We start from the raw sequence: 9,635 nt of genomic DNA, 5'->3' as shown, positions 1-9,635 counted from the left end.
CAGCTCGAAACGATTTTGTTCTCGCTGAGATTGCCGCGCTGATTACTCAACAACAACGCGTCAATGTGATCGCTTGCAACGCGCATGTTCGTGCAAGTTCGAAGCGGCGATTGAGAAATTTCACTTTTACTGCATCGAACCGCACGCAACATGTTGCGAGCGAACAGGCTGGGTCGCGTGTATCGGATGCGTGTTGCCACAACGTGACCGCCGAGCAGCTCGTCGGAGAAATTCTTTTACAAATTCAATTGCGATTCAGCCTTCTTTCGAAGCGGTTCAGGCGCTCGCGATAAGTCTCTAGGCTATACCGTACAATATAGTATACAGCCGATCGGATTCACAATAGCAACAACTGCCAATCGCGATAAGCAAGTGAGAGCCGTTAAAAGCATTTCGGCCAAGTGCATTAAGCGCAGAAACGTCGCGTTAGCCAACTAAATCGGTTAAACCAAGAACTGTACAAGTGTTTGAAAAACGATTTTCAAAAAATTTGGATAACATTTGCAATTGAAAGCACACACAAAACAATGCCAATTTGTTCGTTTTAACAACAAAACATTATGTCGATTGTCTGCACGCTGGAACAGAAAGTGAACTTTTTCAAAGCGGCTGCAACGACCAAAAATCTGTTGATACTCAAAAACAATACGGATACGAATTACAGCAACAACTACAAGCAGGATAGCGCCAGCAACAATAAATGTAGGTGTTCTAGTGCCACAAAAAAATAAAAAAAAATAAATCAGTGTCATGAAAAGTTTCAACAAAACTGTGTGCTTTTTTAAGCATAATTTTTGAACTTTCCACGCTTGATCCTTAAATCTGAGAATAAATACATACATAACCAGTGTGGGAAAACTTATGAAAATATTTAAATATTTCTGCTCTTTTGCGTAGTAACTTATCCAAATATCAAAAATATTTACTTAACTTAGTCGGTTTAAAACAATAACACAGGAATGTTTGAGACGCAAAACAAAATAACTCGAAAAAGTGTGGGTTAGTGGGGGGTTAAGTGGGGGGCGGTGATGATGACTGGCGAAGCTTAGTCATTTTGTTTTTGTGAATTTTGTCAAGACGCCGACTGCAGCGCTGCTCCTGCTCTCTGTGTCGCCCTCTCTGTTGCTCCCCCGTTTAGGGGTTGCCGGCAGCTGCGCAGTTGGCGTCGGCGTCGGCAGAGTCTGGCCGCCAGAGCGCTAAGCGTACGTGTGTGTGTTTGTGTCTGCGAGCACATTGAACTGTAAATGCCAATTCGATGGTCATGGTGAGGGTGAGTGAGAAAGAAAGAGAGTGGGAGAAAGTGGGCCAAGGGAACGGACGCGGGGGCGCACTCACACAGAGATGTGCAATGTGCGATTTCTTGTTTACATTCTAGCACTGTTCCTGTGGCTGTGTGTGTGTGTGCCTGTGCTGGTTCTTCGTCGCCTTTGTCGTCTAATTCTCGCGCCCTCTCTTTCGCGCTCCCACTCGCCAATTCTTGCATCATTCGCCGTAATCATTGTGTAAATGCCTGTGCTAAAAACGAAAGCAAACGCTAAAGCTATAGACGAGGGCAACAAGCAAGGGCAAGGACCATTGAACAAAGAAAGTTCTATGTGCGTGTGTGTGGCTGTGGGTGTGGGCCAGACAAGATCGCATTAGACTTTTTGGGGACCCAACGAGTTTTGCGTTGGGTGGCGGACCCCTTGTCAATTTGTCAGCTTATCAAATGCCCAGCCTGATTAGTATTAGTATTACTAAATATGTATATATTTATTCTAAGTGTCACATAGCTAGATAAGAACATTTGAAAGAAATGCCATAAATAGGTGATAAGTGATATTGTTTTGGTAGCAGGAAAGACATATTCTGCGCAATCTTGAATTTCAATTGGGGGCAAGGTCTTGTTTGTTTATTATTTTTGGGGCTAAACAAAAGTGTAACCTGCTTCCAGGCGCGGATAGTCAATGGTCTCAAAACGGGTATACCTTACTGTTTAAAAGATCTCGAAAGTGCTAAATAATATAAAAAGTAGAAGGGTTTGAAAATTTGAAATGTTACTGATCTAGCAATAATTTAAACTCGAAAACTCTAAAGAGACTAACCCCTCTATATTTTAATTGCAGTTCCTCGCATCCAAACCCAATCCAACACCAGCCACCTGCAGCACCAGCAGCATCTGCAGCAGAAACTAGCGCAGCTGCATCACTACAGCCAGCAGAAGCTGAGCGGCAGCGACTTTCCATACGGGCCACGCCCACCCACCGGAGGCCAGGAGGAGAAGCTGCTCCTGCTAGCGCCGCCGGGCAAACTCTATCCGGAGGCATCTGTGTCCACAGCAATGCCCGAGGTCCTCAGTGGCACGCCCTCCAACAGCCACAACAAAGCCAACATCGCCATGATGAACAACGTCCGGCTGTCCAATATATCGCCGACCCTGTCGATGAACGGCAGCTCCAACGAGGCTTCTAATTGTAAGTATCCAAGATGAAAACGATATCATATCATATCATACCGTATCTATAGTATCAAAAGCTTGATAACTAATTCGATGCCCTTCTTTTCTTGCAGTGCATCCGTTGTCCATGTACGGCGGGTCAATCAGTCCGCAGTCGAATGACAGCGGCATGTCCGACAGTCTGGGCAAGTATGTCCCGGGAAGTGGCTATGGAGATGGAATGATGGCCCAATCGCCCTCACAGGGTGGCAATGGACCCCAGTCGGCGTTGACCGCCGCTCAAAAGGAGCTCTTCTCGCAGCGAAAGCAACGCGAATTCACGCCGGACAACAAGAAGGACGAGAGCTACTGGGATCGTCGGAGACGGAACAACGAGGCCGCCAAGAGGAGTCGGGAGAAGAGACGCTACAATGACATGGTTTTGGAGCAGCGCGTCATCGAGCTGACCAAGGAGAACCATGTGCTGAAGGCCCAGCTGGACGCCATACGCGACAAGTTCAACATCTCCGGCGAGAATCTGGTTAGCGTGGAGAAGATCCTGGCCTCGCTGCCCACCAGCGAACAGGTGCTGAGCAACACAAAGCGCGCCAAGATGAGCGGCAGTGGTGGATCCTCCTCGGGCTCCTCGCCCACCGGCAGTGGATCGGGCGAGGGATCGCCCCAAGGTGGCCACAATGGCTATCCGGTGGGTCCACCACTATCTCCCCTGATCTACGGACCCAATGGCAATGCTCGGCCAGAGGCCACAGTGAAGAGTGTCCACCACATACATCATGCGGTTGTTGCGCCGCCGCCAACGCACCTACAACAGTTGGTTGTGCCGCAGTCGCAGACACAGCATCTCTACCAGCCACAGCCGCCGCAGCATCAGCCGCATCAGCAGCAGCAGCTTTCCCAGCCAACGCAGCAACAACAACAGCAGCAGCAGGAGCCCAGCCCCAGTGCCGGCTCCAGTTCGCCAACCATCTCCGATCCGCACAACCGCCCGCCAAGCACCACCATCGCCAATCTCCAGGTGCAACTGCAGCAGGCACTTAACCGCAATGTCAGGCCCGAGGATCTGGACAGTTTGCGCAAGGTGGTGGCCGCCGGCGCTCTGTACAATGCGGCAGCCGTGGTGGGTGCACCACCACCGCCACCATCTGCTGCACTCTACGTTCCCGCTCCCAGCGCCTATAAGGATCACCTGGAAGCGGCTGCCGCCTGGAGCCACAATGTCGAGACGGCGGTCAGCAGCAGTGCTGTGGATGCGGTCAGTAGCTCATCGGTGTCCGCCAGTGCGGCCAGTGTGCTGAATCTATCGCGGCGGGCCTGCTCACCCAGCTACGAGCACATGCTCTCCTCCACCACCTCCTCCACTCTGTCCTCGGCCTCCTCATCGGGAGCTGTTTCCGGCGATGATGAGCAGGAGCACGAACCGGCGCACATGGCTCCACTGCAGCTGCAACGGAGCAGTCCGCAGCAGAGCAGCGATGCCAACAATTGTCTGCCCCTCAAGCTGCGCCACAAGTCCCATCTCGGCGACAAGGATGCGGCGGCCACCGCGCTGCTCTCGCTGCAGCACATCAAGCAGGAGCCCAACTGCAATCGTGCATCGCCGCCGGCCTGGAATGATGGCGGCGACAACTCCAGCGACGAAAGGGACTCCGGTATCTCCATCGCCAGTGCGGAGTGGACGGCACAGCTGCAAAGGAAGCTTCTGGCGCCCAAGGAGGCCAACGTGGTCTCCAGTGCCGAGCGCGATCAAATGCTCAAGTCGCAGCTGGAGCGCCTGGAATCCGAGGTGGCCAGCATCAAGATGATCTTGGCGGAGTAAGCTAGCCCCGGGAGCTGGACAGGATCACGACTAGGCGGATCAGGAGAGAGAGCGAAGAGACAGAGGCTCTGATGGGATCAGAGTCGGGGGAGCAGAGCAGTAGATGGCAGAGCAGAGAGTTCCATGGCGCCAGTAGTTCTCCTGGACAAAGAAGTTGATTTAAGCATACTTAGTAGAGATGTCCAAAACAGAGTGTTTACTATTAGATACCGATGCATGCTTGTCTCCATCTCTGTGTAGAACTCTAGGGCCAGGTCTGGACCACAAGGACTCGGATAGACCCTGTGGCCTAAACCTGGCCAAAACGTATCCGTGTGTATGTTTATCTATCCACTGTATTGAGTCTTGTAATCGTGAATGTTTAACTATATAGATCTCGTCAACTCGGAGCTAAACAAATCCTTAGGGTCAGCCCAAAAGAATTTCTAATTTAACCTGTTTGTATACACACACACACACACACACGCTATTTGTTTGCATAACTAGCTGGTGACCTGCGATGAGCATCGGGGTCACCAGCCATGTTATTGTTCTCTTATGCATCCCAAGTTTCCTTATGCACAGCGAAAGTGGAGAAGAAAAAGAATTATTATGTTTGTAGGCAAACGTTACTAAGTATTTGCTGTTGTACATATTACACAATTAATTATACATATACTATATACCTATATTCCTATCGTGTACATAATTTTAGTTGCAAGCTAAGCTTATTTTATTTTATTTTATTTTGTATTGAGTACTATATTGTGTAGTGAAACAAACATATACATTACACTTAAGAAACGCGTGAAGCACATTCAAAACGTGAGAGACGAATGAAATCTGAAAAGAATTGATGAATAAATTCTGCAATAAATAATTTTAAATATCCTACCTTAATGTTTGTCGTTCTCCATTTATTTATGTTTGCTGCTTTGGTCACCCATGTGGTATTAACTAAATGTTATCAAAGTTTATGAAACTTCAAACAAATATGAACTATAAATCACACAAAATACCCATTATATTTGTAGACCATCTAGCTGGTAGATCGATTGGTGTCGTAATTCGTAGTCCATGTGAGGGCGAGCATTCACATTTAAAGTTGTATTAATTTTATTACACTTTACATTAATCGCAGCGGAGCACACAAGAAAATACATATGACTATTACTATAGCTATGCGTATACGCAGCCCTATCTATATGCATATTTAAATAACTCGTTTGTGTTGATCAATGAAAATAAACTATTTATAATGATGAAACAAATTCCCAAAGGTTTTTTACTATTAATGGGTTACTGCAAATTCATTTTTGCCGGTTTGTCGAGTATGATTCACACCAGTATATCAGCAAGGTGCAACTGAAATTGTGAGTTAATCTATTACACAGCTTTTTAAAAATATTACATCACCCTTGCACGAGCTTATCGCTTATTACGCAATGAGCTGTTAAAATCAGCCTTTAAACCTTTACATTTTCCCAGAAAACTTGTTGAAATGCATTAAAACTTCAGGTTTGAGTGGTAAAGAGATTATTTATTCTTAATGACTTTGTTGCCTTGTATTTATACAACGGAAAAAGTTTTGAAAATTTAAATTTATTTAGAATAATATCGTGTTACTTTTCGATTCTTTGTTATCATTATTCGAAATACAGTATAAGTATAATAATTAAATATTCTCTGTCTTTATAATAAATCCTTAAACATCACATGAAAAGTTTTTCTGTTGGGTTTTACTTCTTTTTTTTTTGTTTGTTTATAAGTTTTAAACACTTTCCTTCCGTTCTTTGGTATCATTTTCATATCGGGAAATCGAATATTTTCCGCTTGTTTCGTTAGCCTAGGAAAAACGTATCTAGTCCACAAAAGTTATAGACATAGATCAAGACCTGTTTATAAATTTCGTTTATATATAGGTATATGTAATAACTTAATAATAGTAAGTACCATATGTTGTGGTTGTTGAGGGCTTGGTATTTGGGGGATTCGGTTGTAAATACGTGTAAATACAGAATTTCATTTGGTGTAAGACGATTTCTCACTTTCTGGTTGTATAAACTCTCCAGCCTTAACCTGAAGATTAGCGTTTGCGATATAGGTAAAGAGGTCTGTATATATCGTTTAACTATATAATATATCGCTTTTCGTGTGGGTGTGTATGTGTATTCGTTTGGTTTGAGAGTGCATCTGTAAATTGTAGGTACTTATAAACTAGCTACAACACAACACATGCCACGCCATGTAAAATTGTAGGGTATCGTGTCCGAATTTTGGTGGCTGAAAAAATCCATCAAAATGCTAAATCTTCTAACTAAGTTTCCTTTCGGGTCGTTACGTCGTTTGCTCCTTTTTCTTTGGCATTATCTAAGAGAGGTCAAGAGTGTTTTTTTTTCGTTTCGTTCCTTTTTGTTTTTTCTTTTTTTTGTTGGTTTTGCGTTTTTGGAAAACGTTGATTTGGCCATAAACTTTTTTGGTAGATTTGTTAGCTTCGGTTGGGTTCTGTTTTGTCGTGTGAGAGTGTTTCCTTGTCTGTGGTCTGAGTTTTCGTGTAAAAAGGTACATGATAAGATTGTTTCACGACTGATCGATCCCAAGCTCCTTGACCCTACGTCGCCTGACCTTGGGTGGAATGGCCAGCCGAAGATATCGTTGGTGTGGTGCTGGTGGATCCGACAGCTGGCACTCCGGATGCGGAAGTGCTCTGCTCCAGACTCCACGGATGCACCATATCGTAGTACCTGCGATAGTCGTAGTCAAAGAGCTCGAAATCGATGCGATATATCTTGAGCAATTGGTCCAACGTTGAGCGGTCGAGATCGGCGAAGTATCGCTCGACCAGGGCCTCGGATTTAACCCCACTACGCGCTTGGTTGCCAATCTTGCGCTGCTTTCGCTGCGGCAGCTTGCCCAGTCCCAGGAGCAGCGATTCCAGGCCCGCCTGCCGTATTATGAACTCCGAGTCCCTCTGGAACGTCTCCGTCTTGCCGATAATGGTGAAGTTAACGCTGCAGGGCGTGCAGAAGCTATAGACTGGCGCCCAGTGCTCGTCGAATCTCTTCCCCGCCGCGTGCTCGGCGATCAGGAAGCGCACGAACTCCTCGAAGGTGGGTCCACATCGCGGCCAGGGTCCGCCCAGATTCCGCTTTCTGTAGCGATGCACGATCTTGTTGCCCAGCGCCTTGTAGAAGGTGTTCTTGTTGCCCTCCAGCTTGTTGCGATAGGCACTCAGGATCCGCTCGAAGGGATCGCGCACGAAAAGGAAGGACAGCGCACTGGGCAGCAGCTCCATCAGTTCGCCGAGTTCCGGGCGGGGAAAACGCTTCCTGGCCAACTCCAGTGGCTGCGTCTCCGTTCGCTGCAGATACTTCACATCGTAGCCAGCTGGAAATCCATATTATAATTATAATTCTTACGAGGAATAATTAGTTATGATAAGCATTACAATGCTGTTCCTATATACGATCAATCAAAGGGCAACTATACAAGCTTTTTAATAAAATTGCGCCAATTATTGCCGTAAATAATACATAGAAAATATAGCTTTAATCATAACTGACCTAGTTAATCAAGGTATCAGAGATAATCTTTTCCTGTATATATAATAACAATTTAATTAAAACTTACCCAGTATATTAAAGTAATACATCCACGTACTACTGGCCGCCTTGAAGACGTTGCACCTGCAAGTAAACCGAATAAGTTTCATATAATAGACTATAGACTAGGGATAGGATGCCACTAACCAGACGAGATTGTTGTGGCCAGGTGAGACGAAGAACTCCCAGGGATTCGGTGGGTACTTTTCCTGCAGCTTATACCGATCGCAGACGGCGGCCAGATGCTCGCTCCTCCTCTGCAGCTCCCGCTCCGTGCGACTGTGCAGCTCCTCGGAGTACTCATAGACGGGATTCAAGGTGGTAACCGGCGGCGGCGGCGGAGGAGCTGCTGCCAGGGAAGATGCGCTGCCTGCACTGGCATTTCCGCCAGCGATGGCCTTTCCCTGCTCCTGCTGCTTGGCCAAAATCCTCTGGCGCTGCAATTGCTGCCGCTTCAGCTTGAGCTGCTGCTTCGAGGGCTCCGAGTCCGCCTCCAATTCCGCGGCCGTGGCCCGCTCCCGGTGCTCGTAGGCATTGAGGGATTCGCGGAAGAGGAAGGCGAAGTAGCACAGGCCCACCAGGACACAGGCGCCTATCTTCAGATAGGTCTGCAGGCGTCTTCCATAGCGCAGGCGGATGAGCATCTTGCGAATCTACCAAGGATTCCTGCAGCGACCTCGCTGCATGATCCACGGATGGGCGGTGGTTCCTAGAAGGTTTGAAACTGTCATTATGCCTTTTTTATCATAAGTTGAAGCTTTGAAGGATTATGGATTATCATATTATCATATATAATATCTTATAAATCAAAGAAGAGTATATTTATTCCCGTAAGTACAATCCTATAGAGTCCGTTTCGGATTCTGTTTTGGCCAAGCAGCGTGCATTAATTTTTCAGTCACCCTCCTCATTGGCGCTTTTGGCCAGGCGACACTTGTTGGTGTGTACACACCAAACGACACCCTCTGTCACATACATACGCACATGCAAACATTCGGGCCAACAAACAGGCCAACACACATTCCGACTTGGCAAACTACGTCATCGTGGCCCCAACACAGACGCACTTGAGCGAATGAAAGACTCGGAAAGTAGGACGTCATCCTTAAGCGTCAACATGGCCAGTGCAATTGCTGTTGCTGCAAGATGGTCGCGCTGTTGCAACGCCAGTTGCTGCTTAATGTTGCCATGGGGTCACTTGTGGCCGGGACTGGGAATTGGTCGCTGATATCTGCTGGCACGAAGGCCCAAAGTATTCACGGCACCTCGGAGACCACTTGACCACGCTGTTAAAGCTGAACTATCTGGTAGTTGGCACATCTGTGCGTTTATTTCTGCGTGTCCGGATGGTAATCCGCCAGTAATCTTTGTGCAGGATGTGGCATAACTTACTTTGAAGCGCGGCGGGCGTTGAAATATTTATCCTTTCCTTTTGGGGGAGCTCCCTGTGTATACTGAAAGCCTACGGCTGCCCGCCTCTCCGCCAGCCCCCTCCTTCACCTGGGGCCGCTCTGTTACGTGTTGCTTGTGGCTCCGGGGAATCCTGCTGCCTGCTCCGTTCAGCCGTCCTGCTCGCGGCGGCCACTCGCTCTCAACTGCCAGTCGGCGGATGGTCGCAGCTGCGGGTCCCTGGTGTTCCGAGCCAGCTTTGCTCTCCTCGGAAGCCGACAATCCTCGCCAGGCGCCGGCGCAGGGAGAGCGCACCCACTGGGGAACAATCTTTGGAGTTGGGAACACTCACTGGCTCACTGGCCACCGGAAAAAATCACAGGACCTGCTGGAATCATCAGCAGAGTTTTGA

At 47.5% G+C, this 9,635-nt stretch overlaps 2 protein-coding genes across 4 annotated transcripts; one reads left to right on the top strand and one right to left on the bottom strand.

The window, feature by feature from the left end:
- The first annotated feature begins 240 nt into the window (after positions 1-240).
- LOC120456968 lies at positions 241-5,503 on the top strand. Its single transcript, XM_039644119.2, has 3 exons — positions 241-702; positions 2,106-2,453; positions 2,551-5,503. Exons 1-3 carry the CDS (start codon positions 561-563, stop codon positions 4,251-4,253), a joined length of 2,193 nt encoding a protein of 730 aa, XP_039500053.1. The 5' UTR covers positions 241-560; the 3' UTR covers positions 4,254-5,503.
- Positions 5,504-5,828: 325 nt separating this feature from the next.
- Positions 5,829-9,416, bottom strand: LOC120458809 (carbohydrate sulfotransferase 11). 3 transcript variants are annotated; one of them, XR_006356487.1, is made up of 5 exons: positions 9,227-9,416; positions 7,982-8,543; positions 7,863-7,918; positions 6,186-7,619; positions 5,829-6,127 (listed from the first exon to the last, which is right to left on the bottom strand). XR_006356487.1 is itself a non-coding variant. In XM_039646606.2 (4 exons), the coding sequence occupies exons 2-4, from the start codon at positions 8,476-8,478 to the stop codon at positions 6,844-6,846; spliced, it is 1,329 nt and encodes a 442-aa protein (XP_039502540.1). In that variant the 5' UTR covers positions 8,479-8,558; positions 9,227-9,416; the 3' UTR covers positions 5,835-6,843. The 3 variants fall into 3 exon arrangements, 2 of the variants coding, with proteins under 2 accessions (XP_039502540.1, XP_039502539.1); XM_039646606.2 differs by having other exon boundaries at positions 5,835-7,619; positions 7,982-8,558; XM_039646605.2 differs by having other exon boundaries at positions 5,835-7,619.
- Positions 9,417-9,635: the final 219 nt, after the last annotated feature.

This window comes from Drosophila santomea, chromosome 2L (assembly GCF_016746245.2).
Source record: "Drosophila santomea strain STO CAGO 1482 chromosome 2L, Prin_Dsan_1.1, whole genome shotgun sequence".
Lineage (NCBI taxonomy): Eukaryota > Metazoa > Arthropoda > Insecta > Diptera > Drosophilidae > Drosophila > Drosophila santomea.
Note: the sequence above shows the minus strand (reverse complement) of the source record. Positions and strands in the feature narration are given on the sequence as shown.

Coding starts and splice junctions, on each gene's coding strand:
- LOC120458809 (XM_039646606.2), bottom strand. CDS start 8,478: ATGCTCATCCGCCTGCGCTATGGAAGACGCCTGCAGACCTATCTGAAG. Junction 7,919..7,981: donor GGCCACAACAATCTCGTCTG/GTTAGTGGCATC, acceptor GTTTACTTGCAG/GTGCAACGTCTTCAAGGCGG. Junction 7,620..7,862: donor GTATTACTTTAATATACTGG/GTAAGTTTTAAT, acceptor ATGGATTTCCAG/CTGGCTACGATGTGAAGTAT.
- LOC120456968 (XM_039644119.2), top strand. CDS start 561: ATGTCGATTGTCTGCACGCTGGAACAGAAAGTGAACTTTTTCAAAGCG. Junction 703..2,105: donor TAGCGCCAGCAACAATAAAT/GTAGGTGTTCTA, acceptor TTTTAATTGCAG/TTCCTCGCATCCAAACCCAA. Junction 2,454..2,550: donor CTCCAACGAGGCTTCTAATT/GTAAGTATCCAA, acceptor CTTTTCTTGCAG/TGCATCCGTTGTCCATGTAC.